Source organism: Catharus ustulatus, chromosome 25 (genome assembly GCF_009819885.2).
Source record: "Catharus ustulatus isolate bCatUst1 chromosome 25, bCatUst1.pri.v2, whole genome shotgun sequence".
NCBI classification, from domain to species: domain Eukaryota; kingdom Metazoa; phylum Chordata; class Aves; order Passeriformes; family Turdidae; genus Catharus; species Catharus ustulatus.
The window spans coordinates 3,825,614-3,844,676 of record NC_046245.1 but is presented as its reverse complement, the minus strand read 5'-3'; the positions used below and the strand labels follow the sequence as shown (position 1 = coordinate 3,844,676).

At 52.1% G+C, this 19,063-nt stretch overlaps 1 protein-coding gene across 6 annotated transcripts in view; it reads right to left on the bottom strand.

Moving 5' to 3' along the window:
• Positions 1-18,368, bottom strand: part of ANKS1A (ankyrin repeat and sterile alpha motif domain containing 1A) — a 76,474-nt gene extending 58,106 nt beyond the window's left edge. For all 6 annotated transcript variants that reach the window (XM_033079993.1, XM_033079994.1, XM_033079995.1 and 3 more), the window contains exons 1-3: positions 18,156-18,368; positions 1,166-1,246; positions 313-469 (exon numbers count right to left, since the gene is read on the bottom strand). In XM_033079993.1, the coding sequence (XP_032935884.1) occupies positions 313-469; positions 1,166-1,246; positions 18,156-18,358 (441 nt within the window). In that variant the 5' untranslated portion in view covers positions 18,359-18,368. The remainder of the gene's footprint in view (positions 1-312; positions 470-1,165; positions 1,247-18,155) is intronic.
• Between the last annotated feature and the right edge of the window lie 695 nt (positions 18,369-19,063).

Sequence of the window (19,063 nt, the reverse complement as noted above, 5' to 3'; positions counted from 1 at the left end):
CCTGCTCAGCTATCCAGCAGCTGAAAGGAAAACTGTGGGTTAGTTTTAGAAGCCCAGAAGCAGGAGACCACTTCCTAAGTGTTGAGCAGTTCTCATATTTATGTGTCTCTCTATAAAACTTAAGTATCTTTTCATCCTACCTCTAGCTCAGAACTGAATGTATTGCTTTAGGCAGTGCCCCTCTTATCCCACCAGCAAATAGGACCTTACAACCATTGCTACTGGTTTGGGAGGGGTCAGGAGTCAGCTGCAGGAGTCTCTCTCCATGCCAGGGAAGTGATTCAATGATACATTAGAGAAAATCAGGCAGACCTGCTCATTCACTTTGGTGTGTGAAGGGCCCTGGTGGATGAGGAGCTTCACTATGTCAGCATCTCCCTTCCAGGCTGCCAAGTGCAGGGGGTAACAGCCCTTACAATCTGCCACGTTGGTGAGCGCGTCGTTCCTCAGCAGAACTTCCACAACATCCCTGCAAGAGACAGGAGCTGCAGTGAGACATTCAGTCCTTCTTTCACAGCTCACACTCTCAGCAAGTACTCAACAAGAAGTTAATATGAACAGGAGTGTTTCACAGAGCCTCTTGAAATGTGATTTTTAAGTGTTCCTATTAAATGCTGCCAAAGGAAATGAAAAAACAAAAATATTGCTGAGATGAGCTCAGGGAAGATCCACATTAACTCCATACTAATGGAGCTGAACAGGGGCTGAAATCAGCCACAAGCCTCTGCTGCAAAGTGAATTGCACCAGCACAATGAGGGAGAATGAAGATTTTAACTCTTTGATTTCTCAACATCTCAGGCAGCAATGAGCAACACGAGATCTACCACACTAAAGTTAAGTTACCTAAAATGTGATATGCACACAAGGCAACTGGAAAGTGGTGCAGGCCCAGACCACCCTGGACACCAGAAGGGCTGTAGGGACTGTCCCCAGGGGAGCCCCTTTCACATGGTGTTATCCAAACTGCTTAGAAATAAAAAGGTGGCTGAAATCCTCAGCATTTGGAGATGCAAGATCACACAGCCAAAGCAGTGACATTCTCCACTTCCCCTGAAGATGGAGTAGTGCTGCACCAGTGCCTCAGCTGGTGAATGAACCACACAACGGTGTGGGAAGCACAAAGCATCCACCCCCTGCGACCTCAGGCATGGGAACAGGACTCACTTGTGGCCGTTCAGAGCAGCGTGGTGCAGCGGGGTGTATCCAGTGCTGTCAACACAATTCACGTTCGGCCCCCTCCAGATGCTGCAAGACAAAAACCAGACAGGGCACACACTTAGGGACCAAACAGGGACATGGAAAGGGCAGGGCCAGCACAGCTCTCACACCAAGGTGGGTCTCTGACAGCTGTGGTCAGGGGCAGTCACATGGAATCTCCTCTGCCTCACCTCTCCCTGCTGCTTTCCAGTCAGAGCTCCCACTGCCACACATCCTTCAGCCATACACAGGCTTGCCAAAAGCTTCTTCAGAGGAACATGTGTCTATTAGACTGAACCACAAGAGACAGCAAACCATCGACCCACTGCTAATTCACACCCCACAGAAGAATTCTGATGGCTCTGGGAAACTGTCCTTCTCCACAGCAAGAGTCAAAAGGGGCGGGTGTAAGTCAAAGACTGTGGGATACAGAGTCTGCTCTTGGTCACCCCTGTGATTCCACACTGACTTCTCACTGTCCTGAAATCACTTCCATCTGTCAGATGTTGGCAGTTTGTACCAAAGAGTAGGTGGTCTCCCAGCACTTCTGGGAGAATCAACTTCCCTCCCTTGCTCAAAAGTCAAGCAGCACAGATTTAAATATTAACCCTGGCAAGGATTCCTCTTCCCCAGCCCCTGCAGGGTGTCCTGTTCACATCAGTGCAGAATGGCACAAGAGGCCAGTGCTGCTCCTGAGCTCGCTGTGGAAAGTGTGGTTTGCTGTCCCTCACCAGGGTCATCACCCTCTCCCAGCAACAGGCATGAAACTCAAACCAGTACATCCTTATAAGCAAACTGGAACTGTTCAACTTTCCTGAGGATGGCCCTCTCCAGTACAACCCATCATCTGGGTGTGCTGGCCTGTTTTACACACCATCCTGCTAGGAATTACACAGGCCTTATCACAAGCCCTGACAATCCCACTTGTGCAAACACGGTGCATTCTCCTGCTTTGTTTTCTTTGGGGATAAAACTTAACAGCACCCTCTGATTCCCAGCTGAAATGGTTTAAAATCAGCCAGCTGTGGCTCTGTTTGAAGCTGGCCTTCTCTGAGCAATCCATCTCCTCCCCAGCACGAAATCACAACGACTCCCATGGCCCAGAGGCTTTCTAAAACAGCAGCCATCACTGGGGGGCTACCAGCCAGGAGCACCTCAGTGCCACACAGCAGGAAACAACCAAACCAACCCAACCCAACAGGAGTCTTGTGCAGACCGAGTGGAACTCCAGAAGGGATTGAAGCAGCAGGGTCACTCTGGAGCATGTTTCAGTGGGAAATGGAAAGTCTGTCCCTGTCCTTTCCAAGTGACTCCTGATCTGCAGAGCATTATAAAAGGCTTTGCAGTCCTGAGACAGACACGAGCTCTGCTAGAAGAGAGGCAGCTAAGGGGAAACTTTATCCAAGAGGACAGGCAAGTGAGCCACAAAATCCAATTTGCAAAGGATCAGAGGCTTATCCTGAGGCATCCTGCACGCCACACACTATCCTGTGCTCCAGGAGGATACACACATGCAGTGCACCTCCAGCTCTGACACAGGATGATGGTTTAAACTACATCCAGGTCAGTGAGACATCAAAACCCCACTCAGAGTGTGTGGGAGTTCCTTGCCTGATCCAGTCCTGAAGCATGAAGGGGACTGAGTAACTCTGGTTTGTTCCTGGCAGTGGGCTCTCGCAGTGTGGTTGCCCAAATAATTTATTGCTGGATTTAACATGGCAATTAATGGTTAGAACAAGTGCCAGAAAGCCTTGTGTGCAGTCAGAGAAGTTCTAAGATTGCACCTGTGCTGCCTTTGCTTGGGCTGTAACCTGGGCAGTGCCAGCGTCCCGTGGTTTTGCACATTAAACTGAGCTGTGTTTGGAAGCTGAGCTCAAACTGCTTGAGGGTGAACACATGAAAAACCAGCAGCAATTAACACAAATGTTTCTTTCAGCAGAAGTTATGAAACGAGGAAAACCAGGGTCAGTGGTGCAGTGGGCAGGGCTGGGGACTGGAGCCTGGGGCATCTGTCCCCATTGGAGCATGGTGTCCCCATGACAAAATATTTCCTTGGAAATCTTCAGGTCAATGCTTTAGAGTAAAATGCAAAGTTTGTTCAAGGAGTTCAAAGGAGAAGAAAAGCTGGAGCCCAGGAGGGAGCTGGCCCAGCAGTGAGCGCTGGGTGCTGCAGAAACCAACTGCCAGGATCTAAAGATATTTAAAAAAAAACATCTGCTGTGTCCTCTCCTCCCCTTTGCCTTTTTATTCCTGCAAATAAAGAAAGCTTTTATCAAAGAAAGGTCAAATCACCCCATAAGATCAGACTGAAAGGATCCAAGAGGAGAACTATTTATATTTAGATGTGGGGACTGCAGTGAAGTACATCACTCCCTTTCCTCCTCTTCCTCTTCAGCTCTGCCAGAAAGGCCGTACAATTCTCCTGAGGTATGGAAACAGGGTACTGGGAAAAGCAGAGCACAAAGCCCAGAACTTTGACTTTGGGCTGTTTCTGATTAAAGAGAAACCCCAAGTCAGCACAGGCAGGAGAATGCTGTAAATACAAGTCCCCACCAAAGGTCTGGAGCCAATTTGACCACTGCTCCTTTTTGATTTCTTTTCTCCCCCAGTCCCCCAAAACCCCTTCACATCAAAGACAGTGGTTGTTTTTACCCTGTGGTCTCTGATCTCACCTGCCTTTGCTGCACCAGGGCTGCACCTGAAGATGCTCCTGATGGCATCAGTTAAAGACATCTAAGACTGAACATTGAGGACATCAAGAAAGTTCTGAAAACAGCAAAATCTGCTCCTTTTAAACTATTTCTTGTGCTCAGTTTTCTTTTGTTCCATGATTCAGCAAGTGCTGTAGGCCTTAAATAAAGCTTCCTGCTTGTGAAAACTGCTGAATAAAGCACATGCTTTAGGTCACAGTAAAACCCCAAAGTACCTTTAAGCAGGACCACATTTGTCCTCTTGCTTTTCCATTTCTTTCTTCCCAACTGCAGTAGTAACTCTACTCACAAAACCACCCCAGGCAAGAACCTAAAGCAGGGCCAAGCCTAGAGAACAACATCGTGTTTTCAGCTCAAATGATGAACCTTTGGGGCTGGTTTCTGGTCTCATTGACATGGGTTAAAGAAGCACCAAGAGAGCTCAGGCCCTTGGACTCCCTGCATTTACACACCCAACGCCAAAGACAAAAAGCACAATGAAACACCAGCAGACAAGAGTGGCTCGGCCCAGAGGCACCAGGAAGTTTAAAGCAGCTGAGCACTGGCCCCAGATGTTTGTGTACTTCACTCAAAGCCTTAGAGACAAAGTGTCAGGAGGGCAAGTGAGGGGCTGGAGGCAGATTCCCTCGAGTCCATTGCCCAGAGGCCACCACAGCAGGTCAGTCACACACCCCAGCTATGCACATCCCTACAACCACTGGATTCCTGCTCCCAAACGCGACCCTCACTTGGTATTTCCTGCTTACAGAGGGAACACAAACAACCCAAAGGCTTTGGGCAAGGCCTCAGGGTTAGGAAGCTGCTCATGTTTTTCTGAAGTATGAGGGAGGCACTGCAGTAGTACCAGGCCAGCAGGCAGGGTTTGGCACGGTGGGACTCCCAATAGAGTGGGGACCCCACTTCTGATGCAGCCCAACCACCAGATACTACAACAGCTTTTACAGACAAATGGCTGAGGCAAGGCTGGAGAAGATAAAAGTAGAATATTGCTGGGACAAGGGACTCCCAGCCCCTCTGGGCAGGTTTTGCAAAGGGGAACACCTGGTCAGACTCCAGCTGTCAGAGTGGCTGCAGAGGAAGCCAAAGCCACAAGCTTCCATTTCTGCACTCCTCAATTTCAGATTTTAATGTGCTATAAGAAAAGTGGGTAGATTTTCCTCAAAGTCAAAGGGTCATGAGCTCAAGTGCAAGATGCCAGAATGGACAGAGACAAGCAAAGACCATAATAAAGGCAGGACACATAGAAGTGACCCAGCTGACATCACACAACACCAACCACAGCCAGAATGAGAGCTGCTGAGCCTGGGCTCTGTAATCAGACCCACTTCCAGCAGAGACACTGACCAGGGATTCCAGTGGAAATCCTCAGGTTCAGTCCACTTTGACTGACCCACTGCAGCAGCCAGAGCCACACCTGGCCCTCTGCACAGCGCCAGACCTCAAGCTCCCACTTCAGCAGCTCATTCTGAGTGAAGCAACAGCTCCCAACAATTGCCAACAGCTCCAGCCTCATTGCCCAACAACTGCAGACAGTTCAGCCAGTGTAAGGTCAACAGTGAGCCGTGAGAAACCAGCATTTCCACCAGTGGAGCAACACTGGGCAGCAACCAATCCTCTGGTGGCCAAATGATCCCTTCTCTCATGGAAAGGAGCAGAGCCTTTTGTTCCTCAGGTGCAGCGGGTGGCCAGGAGCAGAAACCTGCGTGGGTTTGTAAAGTGACAGCAGCCTGTGAAGGATCAGTTCAGGAACTGGGAGGCAGAACGTGAGCTCATCTGCTTCCCTCAGAACCAATCTACCATCTCCCACTCCTCATTTCCAGGGGAGGCTGTTTTGGGTTGGCACAGATCCATGACAACCACACATCTAACTCCTGGGCTTGCAGCTCACACTAGAAAGGCACCAGACAGAGTTGGTATCACTAATAGAAATGTGTCCACCCAAGTTAAAATCCCCCATTAGGAAGAGGCCAGCTCTAGCCTTATGGATGGCTCCTGGCAGTGAAAATGCATTTATTTAAACTTAATGTATGGTGGGGGGAGGCAGTGGGGACAGAAAGGCCGGGTCAGGCATGCAGTGTGTGCTACATCAGAGAATCCCTCCAAGCAGGGGCAAATAAAGAGCTGCAGGACAGGAAAAATGTAGGTCTGGTTTGAGTGCATATGCTGCTCTTTATTCTTAAAAGCATTACAGGCACTCTGCAACCTGCTCCCATTAAGGAACATTCCCAGCTGATGACAGGCCATGGAGCAGGAGCAGCCCCACAACACAGGCTCACAAGCTGGCTCTGACCTCAGGGCCAGAGCCAAACAAGCTTTGCTGGGAGAAGTGCAACAAGGGTCGGCCATGGAGCCAGAGAAAGCCAAGCAGTGTCTCTGGGAGGGGTCCAGGAGCTCTGGGGTCTGATTTGTGTCGCAGCAGGAGCATCCCCCTGTCCACACCCTGGCAGAGGCAGCATGATGGCAAGGGAAGAATGGGGAAAAAGGGAAGGCAGCCACCCAGCAGGGAGATGGGAGGGTTTGACATGAAGTCCAGGATCATTCAAGGCAGAAAAGTGACCCCTAAAAGAGGACAGAGATATGACAACATTTGCCAAACGCTGACAAACCTCTCACTGAGGTTTACTGAACACTGATTTTATGTCCCATTCTCTTCTTTTGCATCTGACTAGTTCTGAGGAATAGGAGCAAAAGGAACCAAAACATTCCTGCAGAAATTCAGTGAACTGAGCAGCATTATCAGTGTCATAAACCAATATCCTGGAACTGCAATCAGAAACAAGAGCACTGCTCAGGTAAATATTCCCCACTCTCCATTTGCAGCTCAGCTCTGCTCCCACAGCACTGGAGAAAATGCACTAAGTGGAAGAAAAGACAGCATTAAATAAATAAATGAATAAGATGCAGGGAAAATTAGCAAGATATGTAGGTGGTGCGGGCTGTGGGGTTCCACTAAAGCCCAATTCCTTAGAAAGGTGCCACACTTTCCACTGGCCTTCCCTTCATTGAGCACTTCCAGAGAAACAGAAGGAAATCCTGGGAAGCCACAAATTCCTGATCAAAACCACCAAGCAGCTGATGCTGCAGCACTGAGCTGGCTACAGCTGGCAACCTTGCACCGGGCTTTCCCTCCCCCTTCTCCTTTGTGAGATGATTTAACAAGCTGCAGAATCCCATGGGACATGTCAGCCAGCCAACAGCAATGGAGCATCGTGTCTGGAGCCCAACATGTCCATCTGCGCTGCTCCCTTCCCTTTCAGGCACAAAGCTCTGAGCTTGGAGTATAAATGTCATCAAAAGGAACTTGTGCAGAAAAAATTGTGGTAGAGAACATGCCCTCCCCTGCCTGCCAGTGCCCTTGCACGGGATGGATGTGTCAATTAAGTGTTTTGGGATGGCAGAGAACGTGTCACCCTCTGCTCACTGTCAGATTGCATCAGTGGGATCAGAACACCTCAAAGTTAATGTTTGTTTCCAGCACCCACAGAGATCTGAGTATCAATACACATTTTAGTGGGAATTTGGGATTTCTAGCACCTTGCACTTAGAAGGGTATGGTGATACTTCATTCAAACATGGACACCCTCCTCCTGGTGAAGTCTCAGACCTCTCTACAGAGACAACAAACCACCCCATGTTCTCCCCATCTCAGCACTAAAAGACTTCTCAAAGTCTGCCTGTTCAGCCCAGCCAGCCATGCTCCAATGCTCCTCTGGGCCACCACGGCTTCTTCCTGGGCACTGGCCCTTCCCTTTGTGCCATGTCACCCACACTCATGTCCCCTCTCAGCCTGGCTGCTGCCCACCCCTTCCCAAATCCTGCCCACCCCTACCCAAATCCTGCCCACCCCTTCCCAAATCCTGCCCACCCCTTCCCAAATCCTGCCCACCCCTTCCCAAATCCTGCTCACACCCTCCCAGCCTGGCTGCTGCCCAGCCCTGACGCCTGAACACTGAACCCTGACGTGTCTGACCTGGGGCAGATGAAAAGCAGGTAAATAGGCCAAGTCAAGCAGAGACAGAGATTCGGGAACCGAATTACCCCTTCCCTACAGCAATTAAAAAAGCAAATGCAATTATTTTGTACCAACAACTGCACACAGAGTGCACTTTTGCCTTAGGGAGACTGAAAGCAGTGAGACAGAGATTCGCACGACATCCCCCTTCCCCTGTGACATTGCCCAGATCAGTGACATGAGGACTCTGAATCGGTGCTGGCACTGCAGTGCTCAATCCTGTACACATGGGGAGACCCCAGGACGCTGGGAGAGACCCCTGGGCTGCAGCCCAGGACATCAGGACAGGCAGGAGAAACACAGTGCTGGAATGAAAAGGAAATGAGTGGCTCTGATAGCAAACAGCAGAATGACAGGATGAGAGGCAAGGCCCTCGAGGAAGGGGACAAGGGACTGGAGAATTCAGAGCCACAACAAAGCTTCCACTGAAGCATTTGGAGCACACTTTACCCTTGAACACAGCCCACACCAGCAGCCCAGCCGCTCACCCACATGGCTCCATTTAAGCCTGTATCAATCCCAGCTCCAGCTTAACCAGGAGTCCCTGAGGGCTAAAGAAAGACACAGCGAGGAGAGATTAACTGGCAACAGTTCGGGACACAAACAAGGCACCGACATACCACTGACTCCAGAGACATTCCTTCTTGATGAGCTTTTTAATTGAGTGCCCAAAGAGCAAGTGACAGGGAAAGGAGAGAGCAAAGACATCGAGAAGAGGAGGGCAAAGAGAGAAGGGACCCCATGGTGGCTCAGGTGGGAGCATGGGGGACACACCTGAGCAGCCACAGAGCTCTGTGATCAGCTCTGCTTGCTCCTGGTGGATGCTACACAGGCAGAGAAAGCACTGACTTAAACAATTCCTAAGGAAAAGCTCAGGAAAAGAAGGATAGAAATCCAAAAGGACATCCTTTTACTCCAGAGGCATCCTTAAATCTAGTCTGTCAGAGAGCAGGAACTGGAGTGAATGGCCAAGGCAGGAAATTATTCCCGAATCCCGAGATAGCTCCTAGAAGTTGTCATTACTTGTCTGTGCTATCTGTACAGAGATAAGGTTAGAGCTGAAAAACACGGAGTGCTGAGAGCTGAGGGCATGAGCCAGGCAGTCAAACAGAGGGATGGAGTGTGAAGGTCCTGCCCTGCTCCCAGAGCCCTGGGGGAGGGCAGGGAGCGCTCCCCAGGAGCAGCCAGGGGCAGCTGCAGCCACCCCTAAAGCTGGAAAACTGAGCCAATAAATAACTGAAACAGGCAGCAAGGAGAGAGGTTCCCACATATTCCATGCTGGATCTGCAGCTTCCAGTCCTGGTTTCACCCAAATGCCAGCTCTGATTCTCCCTACAATGACAGCCCCAAACAGCTTTAACCCCATCCTTTGGGGAACATTTACAGCATAAGATGTTCCAAACCCCTTGAAATATTTCTTCCCACTTCTCTGCAAGAATAACAGACCCAGCTCTGAGCCTTTTCTCTGCTCAATAGAGCTCACCCAGCCAGAAGCTGCTTTCAACAGCAGAGCCTTTCCCAGCCTGACATTTTTAATCTACAGAAGGCATGTACATATGCCAGTCAGACTCCTAAATATATGCAGGATAAAATTCTCCATTACTTCAAACAATTTCAGGGTTACTGTGATTGTCCCAGCAAATAATTATATCTCAGCTGTAACAACTCACACCCAAATAACAACCAGGATTCTCAGAGCTTTTAAACCAATTCTCTTTAGTCTTTATTTTCAGTAAAAAGAAATGTCAAGGTCATATCCTGTTTCACTCCTTCTGTGAAATAACTTCTGTTGAGATTAGAGGAAATATTTCCAAAATGCCAAATTCAGCACAAATTCCATTTCAGCTGTTCTGACCCAGAGTAGATGAGCCACAGGAGCTCAGACACAGCTTCACAGCCTGCACCAGGCTGAAAGGAGCTATGAAGGGGGCACAGGGGCAGTGCACTAACTGAAAATCATGCAAAGGTGGTTACTAACAACACTCCAGGACAGCCACAAGTCATCCGTGGGGATCATGGGATGAATTGAGGTTAAACATCTCTCACAGAGCAGTCAACTTATCAGAGTGCCCACCATGAGAGAAACCATGGCTTAAATCACTGGAAAGAAATACTAGGAAAAAACCAACACAAGTCCACAGGACACAGTCTCTTATTTAAACCATCTGATGGATTTCACTGTCCTTGTAACAGAATCAAGAAGGCTTTGAAGTCTTCAGAGCTTAAGGCTTTATCCTAATCCTGTTCCTGATTCCTAAAAAAATTGTGCTAATTCCTGAAACGGAGAGCAGTGAGGAAGAGCCTGTGGAGCCCACCTGGGTCCCTGCATGGGGGTGCTTCAAGCCTCAGCAGGCACCCAGCCTGTGGAATCAGATTCTGTTCTAAAATCAGGCACTTTGTAATGCCAAACTTGAGCGGATTTCTCAGTGTCTAATTAGGATGAGGCAGAAGTCGATTCACCTAATTTCCAACCCACTTCAATATTAGATTTGAAAGACCACCTATGACATCTTCAGCCTTGCTCGCCTCAGGAGTCTGCACAACAGCAGGCAAGGGGATTAGATAAAAATCTAACGAGATAATGTATTTACATAACATTTATGGCACTCACTCTCAGACAGGGTTTTGTTCTTGGGTCCTCAGTACGTGGCACTACAGACACTTCCTTTGAACTGGAAAAAGCTTGAGGTTTATTTTTAAATCTAATTTCCCTTTAAAAGAAACCATGTATTTAAGTATCAAGAGAGCAGTTTGAATGTACCTGGGCTTACCAAACCTAAATACCAACTCCAGCTCAACTTCCCTTCAGCTGAATAACTCAGGCTCCTGCAGAGTGTCCAGTAAAGCCATGCACTCACACTCCTCCTCCTTTAATTCTCTCAGCACCCTGGGTCAGATTTTCACCTGAAGCCCTCAATAGCCACATGTCAGCAAGCCAAGCATGTACACATGGTCCCAGTCCTACAGCCTCCCAAACATTTCAACAGCTCACCTCACTAATCCTCAGAAACAGCCACCTTAACATCCTGAGTGTGCAAGAGCCAGCTAAAATCCTTGGCTTAGGAAAAAGTAAAAACCACACAAATCTAAACACTGCCAAGATAGAAATAGTTCCAAACTTAAGCCCCTTATCCAGCAGTCTGGAGGCCCAACTGGATTTTCTTCCAGGATACAAACATCTGCAGGAATCCCTGCCAAGCATCCAGCACCACATTCAGTTACAGTTAAAAAGCTGAACTCCAACCTGATTCATCCAAACTTCTCAAAGCTGAGTATTTCTCATTGAGCACTAAGTTAGAATTATTTTGGATTCAGGACTAGAAGAGTGCATGTGATGTGATGGATGCCCAGGTACTGTGTGGCATTAATGCCCTGCCTGACACAGGGCACAGCATTTCCCCACCCATGAGGGTGCAGGAGTTCACCCTTTGGAAGCAGGACACAAAGAGCTCTGAGGCTCTCCAGGTTTTGTGAAGAAGAGGGCACATTCACACACTCCAGCTCAAATTTCATTCCAGAGGCAGCTCACACCTTCCTGCCCTGTCTTTATTCGAGCCTTTGCCCCCTCCCCAGCCCCCAGGCTCTCATTGCCAACAGCCAGCCCAGGTGCACCGACATTTCCAGCTCTGTTTTCCTCCCTCCTGCAGACAGCAGCTGTGTTCACTTTGCCAGGCGGTTGCTATAGAAACAAATCAATCCTCAATAGTTTTATTTTTACCAGTTTCTGTGAAATAGGATTTATCTCATTTCCATGACTAAGCTGTACTCTGGAGTGAGCTCTTTGGGACAGTGACAGTGCCAGCTCAGCATCGGGCAGAGCTTGTGCTGCAGTGACAAGAGGAAACAGCCATCACCCGTGTTCAGAGGCACCTTCTCATCTCCAGGACACCTCACCTTGAAAGGATTCCACTGCAGAACTCCACAGCTGCATCTGAGAAGCAGGACAGAGCAGGAGTGGATGGCCCAGCCTGGAAAGGCGATGGGCTCACACAGAGTAGAGGTGTCAGCACATGTTCTGTGCTGACAGCCAGCCTGGCAGTTCCTTGGGCACTGCCACAGGAGGGGCTCAGCCTCCAGGAACTGCTTGTCCCTTGTGACAGGGCAGCTGAGAGGGGCTTTGCTTCTGGTCTGGCATGACATGGATGCATTTCCTCCATACTGTGTTACCTTTCACCTATGTCTTTTCCATCCTGTTTGTTTGTCCTTCAGTCTCACTGAAATGATTTCATCACAAAAATGCAGCTGGATGAACGCTGTTTCTTGGCTCAGCTGCTCTCAATACCCCAAATACTGTTCCAACCATTCATCTCCAGAAAGTTCTGCTCCCTGCCAAAGAGCCTTCCACAGCTGCAGGGGACCTGTGGCACCAAGTGGAGCAGCTCCACGTCCCCAACACTCACTGCTGGGGCACGACCTGCTGCTCATAGGGAGCAGAAGGGAAGGGGAGACACTGCTCCTCCTGCCTTTCCCTCCTCCTGGATCCAGGAACTGTGCAGCCTCAGGAGACAGGAGTTTGTTACACCTGCCAGCTGCAGCATTTCCCCTGGCACAGCCAAACCTCGAGAAGAGGAGCTGGGGATGGCTGGGCCCCTCATTCTGGCCAGGCCAAGCTGGAATCCTTACGTGCAGTGCACAAACCCATCTGTCAAACACTCAGCATCCAGCTGAGCTCTGCATCACTCCTGCTTTCAGAACACAGAGTGCTCTGGCTGTGCTCAGGTCTGCAGTGATATTTCTTCAGTTTCAGGACCAAAGACACAAGTGGAGGCCACAAGGCTGTGGAAATGTCAGGATCTCATCACTCAAATAGCCCAGGTTTGGTGACAGGTGTAGCTGTGTTTTATTCCCAAAATTCCTCACACAGCTCAATGGCAGGATAAGAACTCGGGGTATACAAATCAAAAAGCCATCAGGGAACCTCACAAACATCCCCTCAAGGCACTCGAGTCTCACAAGCACCTGAGCACAAACAGCCCAGACTTTGTACAGCTGTTCAGGATCCTCCAGCCAGCGCTGGAGCCAGGCCCAGGCATGGCATAGGAAATAAGAAAATACATGTAGTGGATGTGTTTTGCTGCTCTTTCCATGAGAGGACAGAGCACAAACCTTAGGTGAGCCCTGCAAATGCTCCTGGGAAGGTGTGTAACCTGGCAACTGGAGAAACACCTGGGAGCTTTGTGCCTGGGCTCTGCTCCAGCCCCTGCCACCATGGGACACTGGGGCTGTTCACATCCTGCACCAACAGCAGCAGCTGCCTTGGTTCAACATCCTCAGCATCCTCAACACAGTGGAACCCACCTGACACCAGGGCCCCTATGACACTCCTCACATCACGTCTTAGCTCACAGCAGCTCCCTGACAGAGCATTTGAGGTAACCTGAACGAGCATATGAATATTTACAAAACTCACCTGGCACTTCAAAACACTCTCAAAGCTGTGTTCTCACCCTCTGACACAAACACAATGACACACTGACATTCCCAAGACAGCGAGTCCCACAGCAGCAGAGGACTCAGCACATGGGTACAGACTGATGGGAAGCCAAAACCTTTAAAAACGTTCAGCCCTCCAACACCCACCTGTGCAGAGCCTTCTACTTCCAATCCCTCCCTGCCAACCAAGCCCTGGAAACCTGGAGCTGCCCACAGCCCTTTGGGAAGGGAGCAAGGCAGGGATCTCTCAAGGGGGTTTCACAGGAAGGAACCCACGCACCCATCAATTCCCATGTGTCCAAGAAAGCCCCAGGTTCTGGGAAACCACAAGTTCTGCTTTGCTCAGTGGAGCAGGGCAGGGCTAATGCCACTGCTCTGAGGTCCCTGAGCAAGGAGAGCCCGGTGCTCCTGAACACAGAACTGTGCTGACCTAAGTATGCAAACAAAAACTTTCCAAAACTGCATCACAAGATCACACAGAGACAAAACACTGCAGAGTCACAGCCAGAAACGGCAGCCTTTGAATTCTTAAAGAAGTACTTAGGAAACAATTCCCAGCCAGTGCACACCTGTGCCTGTGGCACAAGCACCTTCAGCAATCCCTGTGCTCAGGGTGTAATTAAACAGGGATCAGTCCCACTGTGCACGGGGGGGGGGGTGTGGAGAGAAGGTTTAAAGTGGGTGAGATGATTAATCACAGCAACAGGACGACCCAACACTGCACTGTTCTGTGGGAATGCAGCAGGAGCAGCTCCCCTGTGATGGGGAAGGGGAGGAGAGGGAAGCACCTTGTTTGCACAACCCTGGAAGTTGCACCTTGGAGCCTCCCTGATGCTCCTGCTGCTGTCTCTGCCGGACACTGCAGGACTCGGTGCTCATCCACAAGGCTGGGGACACACGGAGGGACAGATTGCCTGAAGGGCAATCCCCTCCCTCCCTGGCAATGGCACCGTGTCCCTTCCCCAGGGAATGGCAGCACAGGCACAGTCAGAGCCTCACCCCCAGGAGTACACAGGGCACTATCAGATCCCTGCTGTAAACCATCAGCCACACCAAAACAAATACCAAACCCCACTTTTCTAAAATAGAACTAATTTTTCTGACTCCTAACCACTCTTGGACTGTTGGAAGCCACCTCAAGTGTTCTGCCATCCCACCACATCATTCTCTAAACCAACCCGACCCCTCACCAGCAGCAACGGCTGAAACTGGGCTGGAACAAGGGTTGTGGCTTCTGTGGAGCAGCACTCAGCCCTTCCCACAACAGATGTGCACCCAAACTCCTCATTCCCAGCAGAAGTGTCTCCTTGCTACACTCCCTGGGGAGTGCATATCCCATCTGGGGCTCGGCAGCAGCCTCAGTTTCCCCCCTCTGGGCAATACAGATCCAGACTTTTCACAGCAATGGATGAAAATAAAAAAGCTGCTTCTGCAGATTTGGCTTTAACACAACCCATCCCTCATTGCTCCTGGCAAAACCTCCTGAATGCAGCCTGGTAGCTCAGCTACAGATTGTTCTGTTGTTTCCCGCCTTTAACTTCACAGTGAACCACTAAAAAAATAAATTACAATACATCAAATTCTGCAGCCTCGACACAGAGGAACCCCAGGAAACCTCAAGGATTCACAGACCATCTCTGATTCCTGGACTTGCTATTGCTCACAAGCTTTAAGCTGTGTATGCACAGATTGGGTTTTCTCTCTGCCTGCTCCTCACACGGTGCTCCCGCCTGTGCCATGATCCATGGCTGGATCTGAGAAAGCTGGGCCTGGCTGAGGAGCCAGGATCTGCTCCCAGCTGCTGGGCCAGGCCTCCAGCAGCTCCCCAGGCCCTGGCAGATCCCAGGGGCTGCATGGATGCCGGCAGGGAGCCGAGCCTCCCAAACCCTGGCAGCCATCACCTCTTTGTGAGCCCACCATCTGCTCTGGCAAATCCACACTCCCATTTTCCCCCTCCTGCATCCTTCTCATCCCCCCAGCTCGCTGTGAGCACTCCCAATTCTCATCAGCTTCCCACTGGGATTTATTCTCCTGTGCCCTGAGTGTTACACCCTGGCACATTCACCCCTCCAGAGATTTAAATTGTCTTTGAAGTTCCTCCTCCTGTGGCTTATCCCACTCCATCCCATCCTGTTTCCTGCTCACCTGCAGCCATGGGTGATTGGAGTCTGTGCTGCCTCCACACCCAGCGGGCCCTGCTCAGCCTGGGAAGGAGCAAGGCAGCCCAGACCGTGACAAAGTTCACATTTAACTGATAACAGACTGATGGCAATTCAGGCTAACTGATAAATCACCACATTCCAGGCAATTTACTGCCAGGGGCATTTTTTACCGCTTCATGGAGCAGCTTTTGCTCTTTTTGGAAGAGAAATGGCCCAAACCAATGAGTGCCAGCTCAGAGCAGGTGCCAGCTCAGCTCATACCAGGTGTAAAGTGGGAATTCCAGGGAATGCCTGGTTTGTACCTCATCCAAAACTGTATCTTTGAGACACCTGAAATGCAGAACTGACAGAAAAAGCTGCACCTCAGGAGAGAACAGCTTTGGGAACAGGTTATCAAAACAGTAGGACTTAAAAAGTAAATAAAATAGGGACCTGAGATCAGGTGGAGAAAAGAACAAAGGTGCCAGCCCAGCAGAATGTTTATGATCCTGCTCTGGGAATGAGCTCTGGGGGTGGAGAGCAGCTCAGCAGTTCCCGTGTCAGGAGAGATCTTACAGCCATGAGGAGCCTCAGCAGGACCAGGGATCAGCCTGAGCAGGACCAGGGGCTGCCCAAGGAAGGGAAAATATGGAGCATGCAGACCTGACTGAGGGCAGGCTTCTCCCCACAAACAAGCAGGGCAAAATCCTGCATTAGAAAAGTTCCCATGCTCTAGCATTGGAAAAGGTGAGGCTTTCTCCACCCTAAAGTTCATCTGTCTGGTCCCTACAGCCTGTCCCAGCCTGTCTCCTGCAGCCAGGGACACTCAGCAGCTCGTCACAAGATCCTCACCTGGAGGAGTCTCTTCACACAGAGCCAGAGCCCAACAAGTGCTCAGGAAGTGGGAAACAGTCACAAAGCACCCCAAGAGCAGCAGGTGGCACACAGGACACACTGCCATGCCCCACAATGTGCAGCCAGACCTGGAACTGCTGTCACAGGCACAAATGCCAGCTGTACAGAGACAAACAGGTTCAGGGGCTGGGACTTGGGCAGGGGAAAGGGGGAGCTCCAGCATCACCAGAAGGTACATCCAACAGCCATGGAAGTGAAGGCAGAATATGATGACAGCTGTGACAGTCACACTGTCTGCACAGGAAGCCACATTCACATGTGAGAAACACAGTAAGACGTCAGAGCCAAAGGGACAGCCTCTCACCCTGGCACCATGGGGCTGCTCCAGGACCATGGCACCACAGGCACAGTCCCAGGGAAAGGCAGGGAAAAGGCACCATCGTGCCCCAGTGCCATCAGGCAGTGCTGGATCTGGTTCAGCTCACAGGTATTCAATTGCACTGACGCTCTGCACCGATCTGAGCCCCTTGTGGGCACATCCATCCCACTCAAACACGGGCTCAGACTGTTTAATATATCAAAAGAGGAGAACAAAGCTCGACCCAAGGGTAGATTTACGTTTCAGAAAGACAAACGTGTGCCCCAGGGCAGGGTGAGCTCTCGCATGTCTGCAGGCCACCAGCACAATCTTCAGATATCCAGAGGGGTTATGTGAAAGTTAAAACACATCAACTTCGGCCAAAAAGAGACGAGTTACACCCCTCTGAACAGGCAGATTGTGTAGCAACAGAGTCACCTGGCACTAGACACAAATCTCCTCCACACCTCCCAATACAAATCAATTGCTCAGGGACCAGGAACATTCTCAGCAGAGGCTGAGGTGGCCCAAAGCTGCAGCTCCAGGAGCACAGCAGCAAGAGGTGATGCCAAAAATGGGGGAAGACAAAAAAAAAAAACCAAAAACAAAGGTCCAAGAGCTTTAACCAGCAAATTCCACAGCATGGGGCTGGGGACGAGCCGACCCCAGACCCAGCAAAGTGTCACTGCCAGCCGCGACAATGCCAGCGCAGGGCCCGGACACCTGCCCCGGGAGAGCGATCCCGCAGCTCTCCCACCGCAGGAACCTGCCCCGGGAGAGCGATCCCGCAGCTCTCCCACCGCAGGAACCTGCCCCGGGAGAACGATCCCGCAGCTCTCCCACCGCAGGAACCTGCCCCGGCCACGGAGCCCTCCAGACGCAGCACAGCCTGCCAGGAACAGCGGCCGGCAGCACCTGCACAGCAGCGCTGTGATGCCAGGGGGACAGAGCAGCACCCAGCCCTGGCAGTGCCGGCTCCAGCCAGCCTGAAAGCCACTGCCCTCTCCCCTCCCCATCGGCCCCCGGCTGCTCACCGAGGGCACACCGCAGCTCCCTCCGGCCCCCTCGCATCTCCGGTGCCACCAAACTCCGAGGGGTGCGCAGGTCACACGCCCCTCCCAGCCCGCTACAATGTCTCATCCCATCCCCTCGATTCCTAGCCGGGGAGCCTCCGGCTCCGGCCCGTCCTCCCGGGGGACAGACCGCCGGCCTCCCCCGCAGCCGGCAGCCCGGGAACCCCGGCATCCCTTTGTCCCACTGCACTCCCGCTGCACTCCATGAGCGCATCCAGCCCCTGCAGCTGCCTCCAGCCCCGCTCCCCTGCAGCCCCCAGCCCCACAGCTCCCGCTCCCTCCTTGTCCCGCAGCCCCACAGCCAACTCCCGGTCCGCGGGCAGTCCCCGCCTCATCTCAAATCCCTCGGTCCCCGCCCCCGGGGCCGTGCTCACCTGAGCAAGCTGGACAGCGGGTGCCCCACACCGACACTCCCGCCGCTACCGCCACCGCCTCCCCCCGCGGAGCCGCCGCCGCTGCCGCCGCCACCACCGGAGCCGCCGAAGCCGGAGCTGAGGCGCTTCCCCGAGAGCAGCTTCTCCACGGCCGGGAGGTTCCCGGTGCGCGCGGCCTCCAGCAGCTCCTGCTCCTTCCCCATGGCCGGCGCGGCCCGGGAGCCCGCGCGACTTCCGGGGCGGGGCCGCGCCGGGCTGGGGGCGGGGCATGAGGGGGCGTGACGCGAGGGGCGTGGCATGGGCGTGGCATGAGGGGACGGATGGAAGAAGGAGCGGGGCTTCGTGTAGGCCCCGCCCCCCGAGGGCTGCCCGTGGTCCCTCAGCCGCGCTCGTTTTGGGCGGGTCTAGGGAGGTTTCCCCTGCGGGGCCCGGGCAGCGGGGCTGCTCTAACCCTGTGTCCCGGCAGGGTCCGGGTGTGGGGAGGGCGGTCCAGAGCGGGGCCGTTCGGTCTGGGAGTGCAGGACCCAGGACTGAGCCCCGCAGAGCCCCCACTTCCACAGCCCCGCTGCTATGGCGACAAGCCCGGCCCCGCGCATCCCCTCGCGGCGCCCGTAGCTGTGCGTCATGAGGAGGCGCCGTTGGGGCGCTGTTGGCTTGGCAACATACTCCGCCCCCACGGCGGCGCCCGCGGAGTGCGTCATTAGGATGCGCTGCCGAGTCGCTGCTGTCATAGCAACAGACACCGCCTGCCGGCGAGCTGCTCGCCATCCTTCGTCATCAGGAGGCGCCGCCGCATCTCCGTTGCCATGACTACAGACTCCACCGCCCCATTGCGTCATCACACGACGCCAAGTGTCACAGTTCCCGTAGCGATAGGCTCCGCCCCCTCGCTGTGTCCGTAGCGTTTC